We start from the raw sequence: 23,831 nt of genomic DNA on the forward strand, positions 1-23,831 counted from the left end.
GCTATGGTTTTTCCAGTGGTCATGTATGGATGTGAGAGTTGGACTGTGAAGAAAGCTGAGTGCCGAAGAATTGATGCTTTTGAACTGTGGTGTTGGAGAAGACTCTTGAGAGTCCCTTGGACTACAAGGAGATCCAACCAGTCCATTCTGAAGGAGATCAGTCCTGGGTGTTCATTGGAAGGACTGATGCTGAAGGTGAAACTCCAATACTTTGGCCACCTCATGTGAAGAGTTGACTCATTGGAAAAGACTCTGATGCTGGGAGGGATTGGGGGCAGGAGAAGGGGACGACAGAGGATGAGATGGCTAGATGGCATCACTGAAACAATGGATGTGAGTTTGAGTGAACTCCGGGAGTTGGTGATGGACAGGGAGGCCTGGAGTGCTGCGATTCATGGGGTCGCAAAGAGTCGGACACGACTGAGTGATTGAACTGAACTGAACTGACTGATGGCTGTACCACATGGTGGATGTACTTAATACTGCTGAATTGTACACTTAAAATGTCTAAAAAGGCAAATTGTATATTATATATATTTAACCACAATTTAAAAATTCAAAAATAAAGGACATTTCCTGTCAGTCAAAACCTAAGATTAGTCTTCTCTTGGAGATGTATAGTCAAAGACATGCTAAAAGACTTGAAGGTTGAAAGGAAATGAAACCAGAAGAAAGCTCACATATGAGAAAGAATAAAGAACACCAGAAGAGGTGAAATGGTGATAAATACAATATAAAATATGGAGGTATAAAATACATGACAACATTCATTTATATGTTGTAAGATTCTTAGATTGTTCAGGAAGTAGCATAAGATTATTAAAGAAAGATGTGATTAGTTAAAATGCATTTGTAATCTCTAAAGCAACCACTAGATACATATATACAAAATAATATGGCTAATAAGGGAGTAAGAGGGATGAAATAAAATACTGAAACACTCTCACTTAACCCAAAGATGGCAGAAAAGGAGGAAGAGAAGAAAACAGAATACATGGTTCTAACAGAAAATATAAATCCAGTCTTATCAACAAGTACATAAATTGTAAATAGACAGAATTTGTTTTTTAATGGCTAGCTGGATAAAAAGGAAACCCAATTATTTGAAGTTCCTAGTAAACAGGTTTTAAATATAAAGGTGGTAATAACTGAGAAGTAAGACAGTTGAAAAAGCCTGCCAGACACACGCTTAAGCAATAGAGCTGGTATGGCAGCATTTATATCATACAAAGTTGACTTCAAGACAAAGAGTATCATCAGACATTTCATAACAACAAAAATGTCAGTTTATAAAGAAAACATAATTTTAAATGCATGTGCATCAAAATATACACAAGAAAAAGTTATAGAACTAAAGGGAAAAACAGACAAGCCCACATAGAGAATGTAACACCTCTTGACAGTAATGATAGAAGAAAAAAAGTTTCAAGGAAATTATAGAAGATCTGAACTACTAAGTGTAAGGCACATACAGAGAAAAAGAGACCAAGCCAGGCAGTCAGGCAAGAAAAGGGAAATTTATTAGAGGGAAAAGAGAGGGTGACTGGCCCTTAAGGAGAACCAGCGTCCTCCCTTTCTGTCAGGGTCTTTCTTATACTCCACCAATGAAAAATTCTCTGAAGGGATGGTCACATAGCCAGAGGTCTGGAATCTGGTGGTCTCGCAGCTTTGAGAAGATAGGCGCTAGTGAGATAACAGGATGCCATTTGGGTAATTTGGTGAGTCTCAAGGATCACTGTGATCTATTCTTTGTTTGCAAGGTCGACATAACGAGCCATCTTATCAGTGAGACCCCATGTGGACCCTATCACTGACCAGTGTGACCTAATAGACATTTATAGAATACTATACCCAAGGATGCAAAATACACATTCTCTTTAAATGCATAAAGAAACACATGCTAGGCAGCAAAACAAGACATGGTAAATTTCAAAGGGTCTACTTCATACAAGGTATGTTTTCTGATGGCAATGATAATCAAATGATAATAGTAAAGATACTTTTATGATATTTTTTAACAATCACACTAAGATATCTATAAAACCTATTAGTTAGAAACTAAGCATGGTATCTCTAACCCACTCAGGAGTCAGAGGCAAAAAAAAAAAAAAAGAAAAGAAAAGAAACAACACAAGAAAGAAATAGAAAAGGTTTTAGGGACTTCCCTGGTGGTCCAGTGGTTAAGACTTTCAATGCAGGGGGTATGGGTTTGATCCCTAGTTGGAGAGCTAAGATCCCACATGCCCTGCAGTCAAAAAAACCAAAACATAAAACAGAAACAATACTGTAACAAATTTAATACTTTTAAAACAGTCCACATCAAAAAAAATCTTTAACAAAAGATTGCAAACTGAAAATTAAAAAAAAAAAAAAATCATATCAAGATTTATGGAATACCAAAGATGTTGAATGCCCAGAAAAGAGAATGCAGCATTCCTTATGCAGCCTGGAAGACTAGGCATGGTCTCTTCTGTCTCCATTTCCCCTTTCTCCCAAAACACATCCTTCCTGTGTGCCACACATGCACACACACACACACACACCTGATCATTACAAGAATACTGGAAAAACAGGTGAGAGGAAAGAGGTGAAGACACTTTCCAAACTTTAAAATATTCTTGTAGAAGCAAATAATTACTATCATTGTCATTCATGTGGTTACAACATTCCAGGATCTGTCTTTTCTGGATAGCAGCAGGGAGGAGTGAGAATCCAGAAAGGACAGAGGTGAAACCACAGTCCCATTATTCTTCTAGGTCTGCAGCTTCTTGTGAGGTATGAGAGTCACTGATTTGACTTTTGGTTTCCTCATCTGTAAAATGGGTGTGTGCTTACCTCCTTACCATGTGAAAGAAGTCCTCAATCAATGCTAGTCTAACTGACTTCTTTTCTCTATTCAAATCAAACCTAGTTCTCTGAACATGTAATAAAATTTACTATAATTTTCAAAAAAGGATTTATAGAATACATCTAAAGTTTTAAATACTTGTGTTAGAAAACAGAGGTCTAAAATCAATGATCTAAGTTTCCATTTTAATAAGTTGGATGAAGAAGATGAAATTAAACCCCTGTGAATTGAAAAAAATAATTTTAAAATAAAAGCAGAAACCAATGAAATGAAAACAAACAGTAGAGAAAATTGTCAAAGTCTAAGCTAGTTTATAAAATGATTAAAAAATACTTTAAGAAAGTTGATGAAAAAAAAACAAAGTAAAAATAACTAACAATGTTAGGAATTAAAGGATGGCTCAGTGGTAAAGAATCTGCCTGCCAATACAGGAGACACAGGTAATGTGGGTTCAATACCTGGGTCAAAAAGATCCCCTGGAGAAGGCAATGGTAACCCACTCCAGTATTCTTGTCTGAAAAATCCCATGCACAGAGGAGCCTGGCAGGAGTTGGATATAACTCCTTGGACTGGCAAAGAGTTGGATATAACTGAGTGACAGAGTGTGCACGTACAGACATTAAAAAGATAATTAGAATATATTAAGAAACATCTGTGTCAATAAACTTGACAACTCACTAAAAGGAACAAACATCTTGAAACACAGAGGTGACAAAAATTAATGCAAGAAGAAACAGAAAATCTGAATAGCTCTTTGATTTTGAAGAAAGTGTTTCATAATCAAAAAGCTTCTCACATAGAGAGATGAATAAAAAATGATACAGCAAATATAGCATTGTAAAATCAGTGTGACGAGTATATAGGTGCTCACTGTACGAATTCATTCAACATTTCTGCATAATTGAAAATTTTTATAATATAAAAAAATCCTTTCAACAAAGAAAATTCCACGTCTAGAGAACTTCAAATAAACATTTAAGGAAGTTAAATGCCAGTTTCAAACAAACTCATTCAGAACTTAAAAGAGAAAAAAACACTTTCCAACTCATTTTATAGGACCAGCATAAACTTGATATCTTGGCAAAGAAAGTACAAGATTATAGCCCAATATGCCTCATAAACATAGAATCAAAAAGCCTTAACAAAATATTAGAGACACAAATCCCTCAATATCTGAAAAGGAAAATATATCATGAATCGTTCTGGTATATTCTAGGAATATAGAGTTGGCTTAATGTGAAAATATATCAATGTAATTCCATATATTAGCAGAATACAAGAAAAAATATGATTGTTTTGATAGATGCAGAAAAAGAACTGAAAAAATTCAATGCCTGTTCAAGATGAAAACTCAGCAATCTGGATAGAGAAAAGAAAATCTGATAAAAGCATCAACAAAAAGCTTAATGGTGAAAGATTTTCCCTAAGATCAAGAAAGAAATAAAAATGTCTCCTCTTATCACTTTAATCAATCCTAGCTGGTGTGGGAAGGCAAGAAAAGAAGTACAGAAGACATAAAACTTAGATGGGAAGAATTAAAACTACTAGTCACGAACAACACCTTTGTGAATGTAAAAAAGCCCATGGAAGCTATTAAAAATTACTAGAACTAGCAAGACAACAGAATACAAATTCAATTTTAAAAGCCACTCTATATCTACATACCAGAAGCAAACAAACTGAAAGTGAAATTTTGAAACAATACAATTTACAATGACATCAAAAATCATCAGTACCGTGAAATAAATCTAGGGTCTTCCCTGATGGCTTAGTCAGTAAGGAAACCGCTTGCAATGCAAAAGACCCAGGTTTGATCCCTGGGTCGGGAAGATCCCTTGGAGAAGGGAATGGCAACCAACTCCAGTATTCTTGCCTGGAGAATCCCTTGGACAGAAGAGCCAGGTGAACTACCGTAGTCCATGGTGTGGCAAAGAGTCGGACATGACTGAGCGACTAACAGGAATAAATCTAACAAAAGATATGCAAGTCATTCAAAGCAAAACATATAAAATACCGTCGAGAGAAGTTCAATATGATCTAAGGATATGGAGAGATATAAGAGCTATCTCCTTCTTATAGACTTACTGTTGTTAGTATATCTATTCTATTAAAATTCATCTACAGATTTAATGCAATCAGCATCAAATCCCAGATAGTTCTGTTGACAAAACTGACAAGCCGATTCTAAAATCCATATGAAATGAAAAGGATCTAGAATAACCACAACAATTTTGGAAAAGATGAACAGTTTTAGGACCTATGTGCCATGATTTTAAAACTTGACATAAGGGACTTCCCTGGTGGTCCAGTGGTTAGGACTCCAATCTTCCAATGCAGGGGGAGCAGATCTGATCCCTGATACCAAGATACCACGTACCCTGTGGCACGGCAATAAATAAATAAAGAAAGAAAACTGTAAAAATCAGGACAGTATGTTAGTGCACAAAACAGAGCAAATAGGTAAACAGAGCAGAAGACAGAATCCAGAACTAGGCTGTCACATTTACGGTCAATCAATACCAAACCAAGGTTCCAAGTCAATTCAATGACTGGGACAGAAAATATATATTTTTAAACAAATTGTGTTTAAAATAACCAAAAAATAGTACAGGGCAAACTGAACCGCAACTTCTACCACACTCCATACACAAAAACAAATTTCACATGGATTGCAGACCTAAATTTAAAAGCTAGAATCATAAATCTTCTAGAAGAAAAATGTAATAAAATATTTTATAACATTATTGATGTAAGTAAAATCATTAGACAGGAATCAAAAAGCACTGGACATGAAAAAAGTGATAAGCTAGATTTAATCAAAACAAAGTATCTGCTAGACAAAAGACTCTATCAAGAAATCAATATATAAGCCACAGAGTAGGAAAATGTATTTCTCAAGGAACTAAAGACATTTTCTATATTTTATACTACGGTATGAGTTATATAGCTGTTCACTTTCATGCATTGGAGAAGGAAATAGCAACCCACTCCAGTGTTCTTGCCTGGAGAATCCCAGGGACAGGGCAGCCTGGTGGGCTACCGTCTATGGGGTCGCACAGAGTCGGACACGACTGAAGTGACTTAGCAGCAGCAAACCCCTTAACCCGAACACTCAAGAAATATTCATTTTAGATTATTTGAATTATGAATCAATTAAAAATTAGAAATCAGTTAGTAAAGGCGAAGTTGAAAAAGAAGCTGGAGAAAACAAGGAAAGAATACAGCAAATCTAAAAAACTACTAGCAGAAGTAAAATGCAAAATATAAAACCCTCCCTCCAGAAACTAAACTAATACCACTAAACAGTGATTCAATTCTCTGAGAAAAAAATATATATATATTTATAAGGAAAATTATCCGGATGTCAAATTAAGAAAAAGAAGATAAGTACTTATAAAACTAGAAATCACAAAGATGATGTATTTATAGATTAAAGGACATCAAAATATAAAGAATGACAAGTACACATTTACATTAACATTTCAAAACAAAAAGAAATGTGTGATTTCTGGGGACAAATAATCAAATTCACTAAAGAAAATGATCATTTGAATAATTAGTAAACATAATATAAACTAAATACTGATATAGAATACTCCCAAACTTTTATGTTTATACATTTCACAGGAATATGTGTTAGAATATTGAGAAATAGTTATTTTATAATCACTTCCAGTGCGTAAAAAGATGGAAAAGTCTCCAATACCTTTATAAGTTCAGCAAAACCCTGATACAAAAACCTGCCAAATGGAAAGAAAAGGTAATGGAGCAATTACTTTTCATGGGTATACATACAAAAGCCTAAAGAAAAACCCAAAACAATAGCTAGTCAAACACAACAGGATGTTGTGACAGAAACTCATCCTGAAGAATCATGCCTGAACCATAGGAGATTTTCTAATGTTAGTAAATTCAATTAAATAATACATAGGATCAACAGGTGAAATAATAAAAGCTATATAATTATCTCAATAGATGTCAAAAAGTTACCTAATAGCCACGATTGCTTTAAAAGAGAAAAAGGTAAACCAAGAATAGGATATATTAGCTTAACATTATAACTAACATTCATATCAAACAGCAAGCAATTCCATTTGCAAGTTTAAGTTCAAACTCTGGAGTCTTTCCCATTAAAGTCAAAAACAAGAAAAATGTCTGAAATCATCGTTATTGTTTGATCTAAAATTTATACCCACAGAAATTAGGCAAAAAAGAAAAATGAGATGGACCCACATAGCACAGACTCAGAAACTTCAGAGAGCATTTTTTTTTTTTTTACAGGGATTCTAGGTATACTGGGACAATAAGAGACACCTGCTTGGATTCCTCTTCTATTTTGCTAGGTTGCTGACTAAGTACCGCCTATAATTCCCTTACACCACTCATTCTTTGCATAGGGCTTGAAGTGGATTTGCCTGCTCTCCTGTTCATCTCTGCTGAAGCCTAGTGCGACCTGATCCTGAGTCAGAATTAGGCGCTGGATCTGCCTCTGCTGGAAAATCAAGAATTAGGCGCTGGATCTGCCTCTGCTGTGAAGGGATGCTGTGGCTCAAAAGTCACAACCAGTTACTCAGAACTCAACAACTACCTCACTCTCAAATAGATTTGCCAAAGAATGTTTGAAAAGTCTTCACTGTATTTCCTCAACAACATTGAGATGTCTTATCAATCAAATTAGAAAACTGACAAGAAAATAATCACAGAGATGAGAAGGCAATGTCATAGAAATAAAATCCAGTATAATTCTCAGCAGAAAACCTGAGAAGAAAAGAAAAACAAACAAACAAACAAACAAAAAATATATATATATATGAGAAATGCAGAAGACTGAAGAAAAAGAAAGAGAAACAAAAACTGTGGGGGGGAAAATGCAGAGATCACAGTCCAGGATCTAAACTACTTAAGGCTAGAAAATTGAAAGTAGCTCAGTCATGTCCAACTCTTTGTGACCCCATGGACTATATAGTCCATGGAATTCTCCAGGCCAGAATATTGGAGTGGGTAGCTGTTCTCTTCTCCAGGGTGTCTTCCCAACCAGGGATCGAACCCAGGTCTCCCACATTGCAGGTGGATTCTTCGCCAGCTAAACCACAAGGGAAGTCCAAGAATGCTGGAATGGGTAGCTTATCCCATCTCCAGTGGATCTTTCCAACCCAGGAATTGAACCGGGGTCTCCTGCATTGCAGGTGGATTCTTTACCAACTGAGCTATCACAGAAGGCTAGAAAAAGAGACTGAAATCTGCGGAGTGAAAAGGGTGTAAAACAAAAAGGGTGGGAAAAAATATTGTCTAGGAAAAAACTTGAGAAAATTGAAAGAGTGACTCATACTGCAAGGAACCCTAACAGCAACAAAGCACCAATCTCCGTTAGCAACTATAACAGAGGGAAGTAAACAGACTGCTGAGGTGTTCATACTTCACAGATAATAATCACATCCAAAAAAAATTAGATTGCTCACAACGAATAAACAGCAGGTTGGTCATGAGCTTCTTGACAATATGTAAAACCAAAAATAATGGAGTACCAATTGTAGAACTTTAAAAGCAAAAGGCTGAAATCCAAGAATTCTATACCTAAAGCAACATGTCATCTGTGCAAGTATCAAGAGAAAGATATTCTCAGATTCTAAATATTCAGCAGATTTAGAATTGAAGTAAACTTCCTCAAAAAAAATAACAATGAAATTTTAGAAAGTGTATGCAGGAACAAATGTATATTAATTAAAATAAGAAGCAGAAAATGAGTTGAATATGGCTGTCTCTAAGCAGTCAAACCAGTTAAATGTACAGGAAAAATTAGTGTTTCCAATATGATTATAAAATTGATAATATTCTTTAAATTGAAAATAATAAAAATTGGTTTTATTTTATTTTAATTTTATTTTATTTTTAAACTTTACATAATTGTATTAGTTTTGCCAAATATCAAAATGAATCCGCCACAGGTATACATGCGTTCCCCATCCTGAGGAGGAGGCATATTTGTCATGGCCATATATTGAAATTAACAAAGAATAGAAAAGAGAAAAAGTGAAAACAGTTAATTTCTCATCTTTCGTATGAGCAAATATTATTAATTTGTAACTGATGTTAGGAGTTAAATTCACAAAAACTATATGGCCATTACTAGAAAAATTGAAAGCAAGACATCTAACTTTCAAACAACTGAGAGGGTACTATTTTAAAAAAAGCAAAACAAAAGCACCCTTTCTATATGAAAAGTCAACCTACTGAATGGAAAAAAATACTTGGGAATCATATATTTGATAAGGGGTTAATTTTCCAAAATATATAGATAGCTCATAAAAGTGAATAGCAAAAAAAAAAAAAAAAGAAGTCTTATTTAAAAATGGACAGAGGATCTGCATAGACACTTTTCCAAAGAAGACATGCAGATGGCCGACAGGGTCATGAAAAGATCCTCAACATTACTAAATACCAGGGAAATACAAATAAATGCCACAATGAGATATTACTTTACACCTGTTATAACGGCTATCATTAAAAAGACAAGAAATAACAAGTGTTAGTGAGAGCTTCCCTTGTGGCTCAGATGGTAAAGAATCTGCCTGCATTGTGGGAGACCTGGGTTCAATCCCTGGGTTGGGAAGATTCGCTGGAGGAGGGCATGGCAACCACTCCAGTATTCTCGCCTGGAGAATCCCATAACAGAGGAGCCTGGCAGGCTATAGTCCCTAGGGTTGCTAAGGGTCGGACATGACTGAGCGACTAAGCACACAGCACAGTGAGGGTGGAGAAAAGGAAACGCTTGTGCACTGCTGCTGCTGCTGCCGCTGCTAAGCCGCTTCAGTCGTGTCCGACTCTGTGCGACCCCAGAGACGGCAGCCCACCAGGCTCCCCCGTCCCTGGGATTCTCCTGGCAAGAACACTGGAGTGGTTTGCCATTTGGTAATGTAAAACTGGTGCAGCCACTAGGGAAGACAGTATAGAAGTTCCTCAAAAAATAAAAATAGAAATATCATATGATCCACCTGGATCCACTTCTGAGTATTTATCTGCAGAAAATGAAACACTAACTCAAAAAGATACCTGCAATCCCTTTGTTCACTGCAGCATTGTTTAGAAGAGCCAAGATATGGAAACAAACTGTCCATCGACAGATGAATGGATAAAGAAAATGCAGTGTGTGTACACACACACACACACACACACACAGGAATATTATTTAGCCATGAAAAAGAAAACCTTGCTATTTGTGGCATCATGGATGGAACTTGAGGGCACCCATGAAATAAGTCAGAGAAAGAAATACCGCATGATCTCATTCATATATGGAATCTTTAAAAAAAAAAAAAAAAGTCAAGCTCATGAATACAGAGCTGGTGGTTGCCAGAGGCAGGGGATGGGGAGGTGAAATGGGCGAAGGCAGTCAAAAGTTACAAACTTCCAACTATAAATAAACAAATCATTGGAATGTACTGTACAACATGGTGACTACGTGTGTGTGTGCTAAGTCGCCTGAATAGGGTCCAGCTCTTTGCGACTCTATGAACTGTAGCCTGCCAGGCTTCTCTGTCTAAGGGATTCTCTAGGCAAGAATACTGGAGTGGGTTGCTGTTTCCTCCTCCAGGGGATCTTCCTGACCCAGGAATCAAACCCACCTCTCTTTATGTCTCCTGCACTGGCAGGTGGGTTCTTTACCACTAGTGCCACTGGGGAAGCCCCCACGGTGACTACAGTTAATAATAATTCTGTATTGCATAACTGAAAGTTGCTAAATTTCTAAGAGAATAGATCTTAAAAGTTCTCATCAGGAGAAAAAATTCACTATATACAGTGAATGGATATTAACTAGACTTACTGTGGTGATCATTATGCAAAATAAATAAATAGTAAATCATTACACTGTATAGCCAAAGCTCAGTTGTATGTCAAATGTCTTTCAATCTTAAAAAAGTCACTGTAGTCAAAAAAAAGAAGACAAATTAAATACATTAAGTGCACATTAGTTCAGTTCAGTCGCTCAGTCATGTCCAACTCTTTGCGACCCCATGAACTGCAGCACGCCAGGCTTCCCTGTCCATTACCAACTCCTGGAGTCCACCCAAACTCATGTCCATTGAGTCGGTGATGTCATCCAGCCCTCTCATCCTCTGTCATCCCCTTCTCCTCCTGCCCTCAATCTTTCCCAACATCAGGGTCTTTTCAAATGAGTCAGCACTTCGCATCAGGTGGCCAAAGTATTGGAGTTTCAGCTTCAACATCAGTCCTTCCAATGAACACCCAGGCCTGATCTCCTTTAGGATGGGCTGGTTGGATCTCTTTGCAGTCCAAGGGACCCTCAAGAGTCTTCTCCAACACCACAGTTCAAAAGCATCAATTCTTCGGCGCTCAGCTTTCTTTATGGTCCAACTCTCACATCCATACATGACTACTGGAAAAACCATAGCCTTGACTAGATAGACCTTTGTTGGCAAAGTAATGTCTCTGCTTTTTAATATGCTGTCTAGGTTGGTCACATGGTAACCAGCATAAAGCAAAATGATAGAATTAAGACCCAACTGAAAGTTTGGAAATAAATGATAGGTCAAGCTTTCTCATAAGAAGGCTCTCAGAATAATTAAAAATTTAAACATAGTGGCACATATTGCTTTATACCCCTAACAAAATCACACAGAAAGGGCATGAGGAACATGCCCTTTCTGTGTATTTCAGGAACATGAAATACCATGTTCCTGGAAGAAGCTGAATAATTTTGAGTGTTCTCCAATGACCACACATAACAATAAATGTTATGCAAACACAAGTGGAAAGGTTACATAGCAAAAATCAACAGAAAGCAAAAGCATAATTCAAAAGTGTTTCAAGAATATTTACATTGATAAGAGGTAAAATCCACTGTAAAGACAACAGAGGATTGAAAATTAAAATAAATGCTGTTAGAAGTAAACTGAGGAAGCAAGGTAACAGCAGCGGGAGATTTCAATACATCATAGTAATTTACTTTGGATAAAATAACTAAAATCACAGGCAGAAGGGATATAGGTAATATGAAGATAACTTCTATGCATATATAAAAGTCTTATACCAAAGAGGCAACACCTTCATAAAAGTTCATCTTATTCTCACTTATAAGGAAAATCCTAGCAAAGAGCAGGCCATATTAATTTTCCAATGTACAAAAAAATAGAAAATTTAAATGTAAACTAGAAATTTAAAACCCTACTGACTTGGAAATTATAAAATACTTCTCTCAAAAAATTGTAGAAGAGCAGAGGAAATTAAAAACTACAATAAAATATTATAAAGAAAACAATGGAACAATTAAAACTATCTATCAAAATTCTGAGATATTACTAGTGTCTTCTCAGTGGCAAATTTATTGTCTTGGTTGCCTTAATTATTAAATAATGAGGAATTAAAATAAGAAATCTACCAAAGTTTCTAGAAATGACAACAAATAAGTGGAACAGAAATAAAAACAGAAAATCAAAACATCCTATGATAAAAACTAAAGGAAGTGAAGAACTGATTGTCACAGCAGGGAACGATGCCCTCATCATGCACTGGTCCATTTAGGTAGAGTTGTGAACTTCCAAGTTGATAGGGACCACGCTTGTCCATCAAGAGAGCAGGCAGGTGTAAGACAGTAAGGAGTGGTGGAGACTGTGGTCTTTGCCCTGCCTAAAAGGACAGCTACTCAACTTCACCAAATTATTGCAATGAAAGAATGCAAGTCCAGACTTGCCAAATTCTCTTATATTTTTAAGAGGGAGAAATGCAGATTTTTAATATGATACTTTTTCTGCTTTATAAAATGATGTGTGAGCCAAATAAAACATGGCTAAGAGCTGAATTTGGCTGGTAGGCCGTAAGTATGCAACTTCTGATTTAGACTACTTATTTCAGCTTGAATCAGTTTCAACAAGTTATATTTTTCCAGAAATCTCCATTTCATGTAGACATTCAAATGTATTTGCACAAAACTGCATCGTGTATTCTTTTTAAAAAACTTTCATATTTTTTTCTTTTCTAGTTTAGTGCTCTCTTAATTCTTAATTAAACATGCTTTATTTGTCACTGTATTACATTTTTTCCCAAAAATCAGCTCTTGGATCTGCTTATTGAAAAATTTTTGGTTTTTCATTTTAAAATTTTCAAGTGGGTGGGATTCTTATTCAAACGTTTGTTATTACTTTTTGGTTTATTGCACTGTAGTCCAAGAATGTGCCTATAATATTTGTCCTTTGGAATTTAATTAGGTTGTCTTTGTGGCCTAATACACAGCCATGTTTGTTAACATTCCAGAATCATTTCAAAAGAAGAGTATTCTCTTTTCAAGGGAACAAAATTTATTGATATATTACATGCATACACAGGCACATACTCACATACACACACGTTCAGTGTCATTCAAATTCTGTTCCTTAGTTTTATCTATAGAATCAAACTGAAAGGAATGTGTAAAATCTCTCATAATCATTTCTGCCCCTATTCATAGTATTTCTAAGTTTTTCTCCTGAAATAAAATTTTTGCAATAAATGTTACATCCTAATGAAAAACGAAAAGCCTAAAATCCATAAGTCATCATTAATGTTGTTCACCAAACATTTCTAGTTCATTCCATTCTAGTCATGGAGTCAGATTCAACTTCCTAATAGCCCTTGCTATGATGTATGGCCACATGACTTGCTGTAGCCAATGAGATGTGAACAGAAGTGACAGAAACTTTAAGAGTCATCATGTGATTCACTCAGTCTCTTTTCCTTGCCTCAGCTGTCATGGAAGCACAGACAGAAGCCTCCCTCTGCCAGGATTCCTGAGTGAGGATGACTAAGAGGAAACACCCAGACAATCTACGAGGGACATACAGCATGAGTGAGATGTTCTACTTTGTGGTATTGAGTCACTGATATTCGGGGAGGATTATTTATTACTGCAGCATAACTTAGCCTATCCTTACTGAAACAGACAAACAACAACAACAACAAACATAGACAATCTGGAAAAGGAAAAAACAGATAACTAATCAACATATTGAAAATACATCATCTCACTTATGAGTGAAAACTAAGTCCCCATTTTTCACCAATCACTTTAGTAAAGATTTATTAAATAATACTCAATACTGGTCAGGGTGTTCTGAGATAGGCATTTTCTTATATTCCTTTTAGTAAATTCTGCCTGAGTGAAATATTATTTCTGTATAAGGAATTTCAGCAGCTTCTTATCTTTCACATAATACTCTCTCTCCTAGGAATTCAGCACAATCTCTGTTTTCACGATGACACAGTACATGGTACCAGGAGGAAACAAACTTTCCAACTGGGATTCTGAGATTGTCTTGCTTATCTATGATCCTAAATGAAGTAATGACCTTCTTCCTAATGAAAAATGGTATACTGTTATCTATGGCATGACCAGCATCATAATTAATTAAATGTCATCTGTGGTTTCTTGGGATAAAATAATCATCGAAAGCAAGGCTTTCAAAGACCCGTGTAGTTACTATGTTTGACCTTTATAGTAGCGATGATGACTACAAGGACTGTAGGTGGAATGGCTGCTCCAACAAGTTCAGGCCCGGAAACTCTCAGCTAGGTTACAGTCAGAGAACTAGAGTGCTTCTAGGGTAGCTCCAAAATCATCACTTATTTCTTACAACCTCAGGGAAGACCTCAAATTTAATTGGGTGGCCCATAGAATGATAATGAAATCACAGACTCATCAAGTCACTTATGTGAAATTTAGGGTACTGGTTGGAAAGAAGTGGGACCTGAGACTTAGAATGGGGACTTCTATGTGGATTCAGAAAATTGAATGATCAAGTCTCCCTGATGTCCACTCTGATACTTCTCTGAGGTCAGACAAGATCAGTCTGAAGAACTTGTGGATCATGAAAACTGGAAACGAACACAACTTTTGTATTTGCCTTGAACAGAGATGCCCACTTTTAAGATCTATTCCTACCAAGTTTCACTGACTCTAAATCCATGACTCCAATCAGATCAGCACATTCCAGGAGAAGTCCCAAGTCCACTATGGGAGAGGAACACAGGGTCTCAAGATATTGCTAATTTGTATTGTTGTAAACAGTGTAGCCATGAGTTCTAAGGTATTAAAATAAGAGTGACAGAATATAATACCAGATACTCTTAATGAAATGGGTGCATGAACCAGAAATTCTGTTTTCATTACGTTGGATCGAGTGGCAGCAAACGGGTTGAACAGTTTAATCTTTAGCAGAAACTTGGGTTCAGTGTGGGCAACTGTCAGTACAATTGAGATGGCAGAGTCTTCTTCGAAAAATGCAGAGGGAGGAGCTACTTCGGGAGATAGGGATGTTGGAGTGGATTCGTCACAAATATCCACCAACACTACTTATCTTGAGAGGCCCGAAAGGACGCCCCTTTGCTAAAGCAACAAGAAACCCAGAGACATCATCTTCAGTTCATAAACTCTGGTCTAGAATCAGGCTCGACTCATTCAAGAATAATTTGGGGAGTGGCTAGAATTTATCATCCAGCCAAAGCTGATGGCAGGAGACTATCTGGAGTAGCAACTGGTAACCAAAACACTCACATAGGTTTGAAATATCTACGTGACATCATGACGGGAGTGTGCATGCATGTGTGTCTCTGTCCCGTTAAGTCACTGCTTCAATGCCTCATTGTCAGCCTAAGTGACCTATATCCACTAAATCACAAAAAGAATAACAACATATTGACAAGATATGTTGTTAAACAGTCGGACGTGACTGAGCGACTAAGCATACACATGCATAGTCTAAGGCATACCATCAGAAACAGGAAGCAACCCAACCATGTTTCCTCGTCTGACAATCTCTCCCATGGAGTTCAGGCAGATTCATGGAGCTCTTACTAGCAGTGTGACCTGGGCAAGTAACTTGAAACCTCTGAACTTCATTTTCCTCATCTATAAAATGAGAATCATATGAGTCCCTATGGCTGTTATGAGAACTAAGTTAATAAGTGCCAGAGAAGCAGTCTACAATGAAGACCCCACTGTGTTACCTACTACCATCATCACTCTAAGTCCTTATTGGAAGCATGGGGAGCACTACATACGTATTAGTTATTGCTGTCATTACCTAGCTAAGATTTACCATAATGAAGTCAAAATAAGTTCAGCAGTAATTCCCTAACAGAATGAAATATGAAATAGTTTGATGCCAATCATGCTTATTCACAAATGCAAACACATAAAGAGAGATTTTCCTGTGACTGACCGTCACCAGGACTTTGTGAATTACTTCCAGCTTTTAAAGTTACACATCTTCCCCCAGGGTTACTGGCAGGAGATTAAGGAAGGACTGCACTCCATGGAAAAGACTGTCAAACAAGAAATCATGGTTGGGTTGCTTCCTGTTTCTGATGGTATGCCTTAGACTGTGTGTGTGTGTGTGTGTGTGCATTCAGTCATGTTGGACTCTTTTCATCTCCACAGACTGTAGCCCGACAGACTTCTCTGTCCATGGGATTTCCCAGGCAAGAATACTGGAGTGGGTTTCCATCTCTTTCTCCAGGCAATCTTCCCAACCCAGGGACTGAGCCTTCATCCCCTGTGTCTCCTGCATTACAGGTGGATTCTTTACCTGCTGAGCCATCAGAAAAGCCCTTAGACTAGCACCTCTCAAACTCAACCACGCACATAAGTTTTTGTTAAAACTCAAGCTCTGAATCAGCAGGTCTCAGGTGGGCCTGAGGGTGAGCACTGCAAGTAAGCTCCCAGGATATGGTGATTCTGTGGGTCCCTGGACCCACAGCTGGAGACCACAGCTAGAGAAGGGAGGAAGCCAAGGCCCCAGCATACACAAGCATTGGGAAGGCCCCCGCTTTCAAGTAGGACTGACTGACTAGTCCTGCTTCGTCATATCCCTAGAGGAAATATATCCTTATTTGCTTTTCAGGCATTTACTCCTCCTCAGACCTTCTTGTCCATACAAATACATAGGCTTGAAGATTTCTCTTCAGCCAAAGGTTTTCTTTTAACCAGAAGTCACCCAGTGATGTTGATGGACACACTGCTGTCCATAACCTGGCTAGACTGTTAAAGGATGAAGGTTAGTGTGCCTCACCCTGGGGGTTCTGGCTCAACGCGTCTGTTTAGCATGTTTCCTTTTCTTCTTTTTTTCTTGTGCACTGAAGTTAATGCACCTCTGCTTAATGCTAAAACCCCAGCTACTTCCACCAGATCATCCCCCTTCATGAAGCCTGTGGGTGAGCATCTTCCCTCACATACAGAAAGAAGTGTGTATATAGACAATGGAATATTACTCAGCCATAAAAAGAATGAAGTAATGCCATTTGCAGCAACATGGATGGACCTAGAGATCATCATACTAAGTGAAGTAAGTCAGATAGAGAAAGACAAATACTATAGGCTACCACTTAGATGTGGAATCTAAAGAAATGATACAAATGAACTTATTTACAAAACAGAAACACACTCACAGCCATTGAAAGCAAACTTAATAGCTACCAAAGGGGAAAGGGTGGGGGAAGGATAAATTAGGAGCCTGGGATTAACATACATACACTGCTGTGTATAAAATAGGTAAACAACAAGGTCTTGCTGTTTAGCACAGGAAAATATATCAATATCTTGTTATAACGTATAAGGGAAAAGAATTCTAAAAGGAATAGCTGTATGTGAATGTATAACTGAATCACTTTGCTGTGTGCTTGAAACTAAACACAACATTGCAAATCAACTATACTTCAGCACAAAGAGAGAAAGAGAGAAGAAAGAAAAACGAGAGACAGAAAAAAGAAAGGAAGGAAAGAAGGAAGCATGTATTTGAAATCACAAAATAGACCTAGGCCCATTCCAGAGCATCCACATGAGTACACTGACACGTTTGACTGTGAAGTGGAAATGAGCTGTACTGGGAATTAAGCATAGACTTTTCTGTCTTCTAGAAGATCACAAATGAAAATAGGAAAGTCATAATCATATGACTGATCAGCAAAGTGTCAACACATGTAATGAATGGGTAGGAAAAGAGGGAAGACACAGACACACAGGCTAACAACGGGGACCCTGCCAACTCTTTCATGTGACTCTGGCCATAATTTCATTCTTTGAGCTCAGTGGTTTGCCTCAAAATGAAGCAAAAGGGCATCTTGCCAACCATAAAGTTAAGCAAATTCACACATAATGGACACCAGAAAAATCTTTTCTAAATGGAACAAAGCTGAATCATACTCACCATCCAGACAGTGGTGAACCTAAAAAAAAAGAAAAACAAACACAAAAAACCCTACAAACCTGTTGAGGGATAAGAATTTATTTCAAAACCCCAAACTTGTTGGAATTTCAAAAGATTCTGCATCTTTGAAGCAAAGAAGGGAAATTAAGAATGCAGAAGGCAAGGGCTGCATTTATTTTGTTCCTTGAGTGCAGGAGAGGTGGAGACAGCTGGGAACGGAAGATTGCATTAAGAAATATGATCGGGGACCCAGGCAGAAACCATGGGCTTCTGAAAGCATCTCCTGGTTTGACGGTTTCAGGAAACTACTTACAAAGCTGGCTGGGTTCATTCCAGATGCCCACAGTGGTGTAGTTGGTGAAACCATTACGATGTAGAAAAGAGTCAAAAATGTCCCTTTGGTCTTAAAGATACCAAGCCCCTTTTCCCCAGTGGACAGTACAGGAGGCTCCGAGGGGCCCCAGGAACTGCTGCGGGAACCGCAGAGCTAATGAGAGCAGCAGGGGCATGGCAGAGCCCACAGTCATTTTCTCAAGTTGCTTCTATAAAAGATTTAAGCTTTGGAGATGTTTTTGTAAGGTGACTATTTTATCATTTCTAAGGACAGTACTGCAATGCACTGGAGAGAAATGGATTTCCCGATGCAAGGAGTGCCTTAGGTCACTGAGTTTAAATGGTTCTAGGAGCCTGAGGAAGAGAACTTCAGACTTCCAGAATCTGGGCTGAAGGTGAGATGCTGGCAAAAGCATCTGGGAAACATGAGTCCTAGTCCCCAACTGATGTCAGGTCAGAAGTCACCTCAGCTGCAGAGGCTGAAAGAACCTGTGCAGCCATAAAGGAAGCACTGGGCAACTGGGAGTTTGGATTTTCTGTTTATTTAACTCGGGGCAGTTCAGCCTATGTGGTACACACACACACACAGGGTCAGTCCCAGCTCTGAAGTCAAATGGGCTATGTTCAGGAGAGCAATTCCAGACCCTACTACTGCCTGTCTTCCATTCTGCCCTCTGGAAAACCGGCTCCCCCCGCCACACACACACACTGGAACCGTCTGCCTCCCACAGGCTCTGTGTCCAGGAAACCAGCGAGCTCCCTAATCCAGGGAGATTACTGCTACACACAGAGTCGGCAAAGCACCCCACTCCCCAGGAACCACCTAATGAAAGCCTCATGGAGAGACTAAGGTTGTACAGACTTGGTCTAATTCCATCTGGGCCTCATGCCGAAGGTATGACCTCACCAGAAGGCAAACCGGCAGGGACCCCAGAGAGAATGGATCGGTGTGTGGGCCAGACTTGCCTCAAATCATGGCCAGCTGGGATGCACGGAGGCACCGCCATCTCTCCTGATGCCCTTGGATCCCAGGACCAGGGTCAGGAGGCATGGTCATCTTACAGTGAAGAATCCTAAGTTCCGGCCCAAAACCCTTGTGTGAGTGTGTGTGTGTGAGTGTGTGTGTGTGCATGCAGCATTATTCTCATAAAAATGTCTGCCATTCCACAAGTTTCACACCAAAGAGAAGCTTAATTAGGTAGGGCCAAATGTCTGCAGAGAATCTCCAATTACAGAAGCTGGGAGGAAGGATAAAATTAGAACCTGACTTAAAAAAAAAACCCACCACCAGAATAGCTCAAAAGACCCCACTAAGAGAAGGACACTGAAAAACAGTCAATCCACGTATATCCAGAACTCAGAACCCAGAAATTTCACTTACCAGTGTCACTGACAAATAACATAAAGACATTTCTGCCTCAGCCTGGGTATTTCTCCCTTAGCTCTTTCCACACTTAAGCATTGACTGCGTTGCAAAAGGCAATTCTCTTCGCCTGCACTGCTGCATTGCCTTCATTTGTTGTATATTGATTCTTTTGTAGGCAACAAAACAAAAGTTTGAGGAAGCTGCACTTCAGATATATATGATTATGGCTGATTTGCATTGTTGTATGGCAGAAATTTGTAAAAAAAAAAAAATTAATATATTTAAATAAATGAAGAAAAGTAAATAACTGCTTTCACCTGATGGGGTCACCATGAAAAAACAGATGATTTAGGCTTCTGTTAAAGGAACTAATAGAAATTCTCTATATGCTTTGCTTGGAAGTCCCACCCTCGGCATTGGTCACTAAGAAATGATGTTGCAAATGAATGGGTGAAACCTGGCATCTCTTAAGCTGCATCCTGTTGGCTGCTTGAGTCCTGATGGGCTCCTGGAACAGCACCATCACCCGAGGCCCCCAGGGGACTCCAAGCCCTCCTGCAATCAGGGAGGATTTGCAATAATGTAAAAATTCCCCATGAGCCAGGGTCTGATGAACAGAGAGCAAGGATGTACTTGGATGAAGACCCATAAAACTTCCATCGAAGTAACTCTCCCATGATCGCCCCAGCTCATTTTGACTAAATGTTGCTAAGTCTATTTGCTTTTAGTCCATCTGACCATGTTTTATTTTGCTAAGTTATGAGAGAAGACTCAAAGGCACAAAAACCTTCTTAATTCTACAAAGAGGATAGGTTAAAATTTCTATTATTTTAAGGAAGAAACTCTTTTTTTCTGGAAGTGTTTCTCTGAAATGATGATGGGAATCCAGGGAAGAGATTTTGCTATACAACATGTGCTTTGCTCCAGCTTTTCAGAAATATTGGGCTAGCCAAAAGTTCATCTGGGTTTTCCCATAGGATGGTGCAGAAAAACCCAAAAGAATTTTTTGGCCAACCCAGTACCTCTAACTATGAAGCAAAGTCAAATCAGGCCTGCAAAGACCCAGAGAGTCACAATCAATCAGAGATGTAAGGACAGAGCCAGAACTCCATGTACAACTGAACATCCCTGATAGAACATCTCTTTCCTGAACCAGAAAATAAATGCCCACAGCTGCACTTGGTGGTTGGGACTGGGGTCCATTCACCCTACAGTCACCATTAAATTATCATCTTTCCAACAAACCAGCAAGATAACAGGACACAGCTGTGTTCAATTAGTCTGCAGGCCAAGCAAACCTCTCACTACCAGGGTCTTCATCTGTCTCTCCCAAAAGACACCCTGCCCCATCCTCTGTTTCCATTTAGCTGGCCTTTACTTCATGTTCTACACAAGAATCCCCAAAGTCTACCACTTTGGACCCCTTACACCTGGGATCAAGCTGCTTTCCAGAGGGGGAGAGTGTGTGTTGAAAAAACAAAATTAGGGGACTTTCCTGGCAGTCCAGTGGTTAAGACTTCACCTTCCAATGCAAGGGATACAGGTTCAATCTCTGGCTGGGGAGCTAAGATCCCACATGCCTCGTGGCCAAAAACCCAAAACATAAAACAGAAGCGATAATATAACAAATTCAATAAAGACTTTTAAAAAATGGTCCACATCCAAAGAAAAAAAACCTAAAATAAGAAAGCTGCTTTCTGGACCTTCGGCCAAGGCAGGAAGGTCATAGCCAGTTTGGGATAAACTCCTAGGGTTTTAGAGCAGGAAAGAATCTTAAGGATCATCAAATGCAGTCATTTTCCAGAACCGTTTAAGGATAGTGAAACACTTTCCCCCAATGAGACTGTATGTAGAAACCAGTGTGTAAAAGAGAGAAAAGAAGCTGTTATAGCCAAAAAATGGAATGTGATTTGGCAATAAAATGCAGTGAAATAGTGATACATGCTACACTATGGATGAACCTTTCAAATATTACGGTAAGTGAAGGGAGTCAGTCACAAAGGACCGTGTATCCCATGATCCAGAAGAGCTAAGTCCATAGAGACAGAAAGTTGATTAGTGGTTGTCCAGGACTCGGTGAGGGATAGAGGGACAGCCTGGAGCATCCCATGGACAGAGGAGCCTGGTGGGCTACCGTCCATGGGGTAAAGAGTTGGACACGACTGAGCAACTAACAGTTTCACCTTCAGAGGGAATGGAGGTGATAATTCAGAGGTACAGGGTTTCTTTTAGGGTGATGAAAATGTTCTAAAATTGATCATGCTATTGGTTGCACAAATCTGTGATACACTCAAAGCCACTGAATTACACAGGTTGCACAGGTGAATCTTAGGGTGTGTGAATTCTGTCTCAACAAAGCTGTTTTGAAAATGAAACAGAATTATTTTCACTGCTCCACCAGTCAGGGCTTCCCCCCTCACTCGGCTCCCTCTAGTGGCCCCAGAGCCACCTCTGCAGACCCCTGGAGGTCTGTGGAATGTGGTTTGAAAAACCCAGATCTGGTTCAAGTTTCCATGCCTGAAATGTAAGCCAGGACGTGAATCCAAGTCTTTTGACTCCAAGTCTCTATTTTGCAAGGCCCTTCAAACCCAAGATCTCTGCTGAGTCCTGGCTCATCCCAGGGGATGGGGGTGGGGGTGGGGATGCTGTGAGCTCCAGTCTCACCGTCCATATCCAGGCGCTGCATGATGATGGCCAGCTCCACCTCACTTGGCATGTATCCCAAAGAGCGCATGGCCATGCCCAGCTCCTGCTTGGAGATGAACCCATTCCCGTCTCGGTCCAGAACCCGGAAGGCCTCTCGGATCTCTACAACAGGAAAGCAGAGAAAGTCCAATGGTCACAAGGCGTGGTTGACTGCAGGGGTCCCCAGCCCCCATTAGGAACTGGACATGAGCAGTGGGCCAGCAAGTAAAGTTTTATCTGTTGCTCCCCATCGCTCACATTACCACCTGAACCACACCTGCCCCCTACCCCACCATCCATGGAAAAATTGTCTTCTGTTGTCAAAAAGGTTGGGGACCACCGCTCTACTGCATTGAAATGATAGGCAACTGTCTGCAGAAAACTCCTAATTACTTTACAAAGAGTGATGTGTCAAAACCCTTTAACCCGATTAAAAAAAAGGGGTGGCCAAAAAAGGAAGAAAAAAAGAGAGAAAGGATGGGGAGGGAAGGGGGTAAGAAACAAACAAACAAACAAAAACAGGAAAACAACTTTGGAAGGAGGAGATAACTAGCCCTAAGCAGCTAACATAATGTAGTGTTGTGTTAGTCGCTCAGTTGTGTCTGACTCTTTGCGACCCCATGGACTGTAGCCCTCCAGGCTCCTCTGTCCATGGAATTTTCCAGACAAGAATACTGGAGTGGGTTGCCATTCCCTTCTCCAAGGGATCTTCCCAACTCAGGGATCAAACCTGGGTCTACTGAATTGCAGGCAGATTCTTTACCATCTGAGTCACCAGGGACGCCCAACACAAAGTAGGGGGTGCACAATTAGACAGGAGTCCCAGCTGGGAATTGCATTAGCCATGGAATCTCCCCGGCAAGGCTGAGGTTTCTCTTTCAGTGGGGATAAGACGGGAAGACAGTGACCTCCCAGCTTGGGCTAGGGAGGAAAGGAGAATGAGAGTCCCCGTTGCAGACTTACATTCAGCTCCCTGCTGCCACAGAGCTGTGCAGAAAGCTTTCTCAACCTCCTAGGAGGACAGGAGTTAAGTATCCTGCTGTTTTTATTTCATTCCTCTAATTTACAGCTGTTTTATGGCTATAAACAACCTCAGATCAACAAGAGTGTCATAAAAGCCCCAGAGGCATCTTTAATCACATTCTCTGGGGCTGGCAGAGAACTTGACTCTACCATCAAGAAGGTCATTTCCCCCAGTAGGGGGGACGCCCATCCTCTTACCCCCCACCAGAGCTGCTCTGCTTTCCAAACCCAGAGTCCCTCCCTCCAGAGCCCTGATCTCTCTTCGCCTTCTGTTCATCATGGGTTGGCTAAGCATTTCCTAACACCTCACACTCCTGTGAGCCATGGGAATTCGATTTGAGATCACAGTCTAGAGATGAGAGGTACGTCAATTGTATCTGAG

The 23,831-nt window shown here is 39.3% G+C and overlaps 1 protein-coding gene across 2 annotated transcripts in view; it reads right to left on the reverse strand.

The window, feature by feature from the left end:
- Positions 1 to 23,831, reverse strand: part of CALN1 (calneuron 1) — a 422,349-nt gene that overhangs the window by 231,394 nt on the left and 167,124 nt on the right. For both annotated transcript variants that reach the window (XM_025275519.3, XM_044936417.2), the window contains exon 3: positions 22,406 to 22,549. In XM_025275519.3, the coding sequence (XP_025131304.1) occupies positions 22,406 to 22,549 (144 nt within the window). The remainder of the gene's footprint in view (positions 1 to 22,405; positions 22,550 to 23,831) is intronic.

The sequence above is a fragment of the Bubalus bubalis genome, chromosome 24 (genome assembly GCF_019923935.1).
Source record: "Bubalus bubalis isolate 160015118507 breed Murrah chromosome 24, NDDB_SH_1, whole genome shotgun sequence".
Classification (NCBI taxonomy): Eukaryota; Metazoa; Chordata; class Mammalia; order Artiodactyla; family Bovidae; genus Bubalus; species Bubalus bubalis.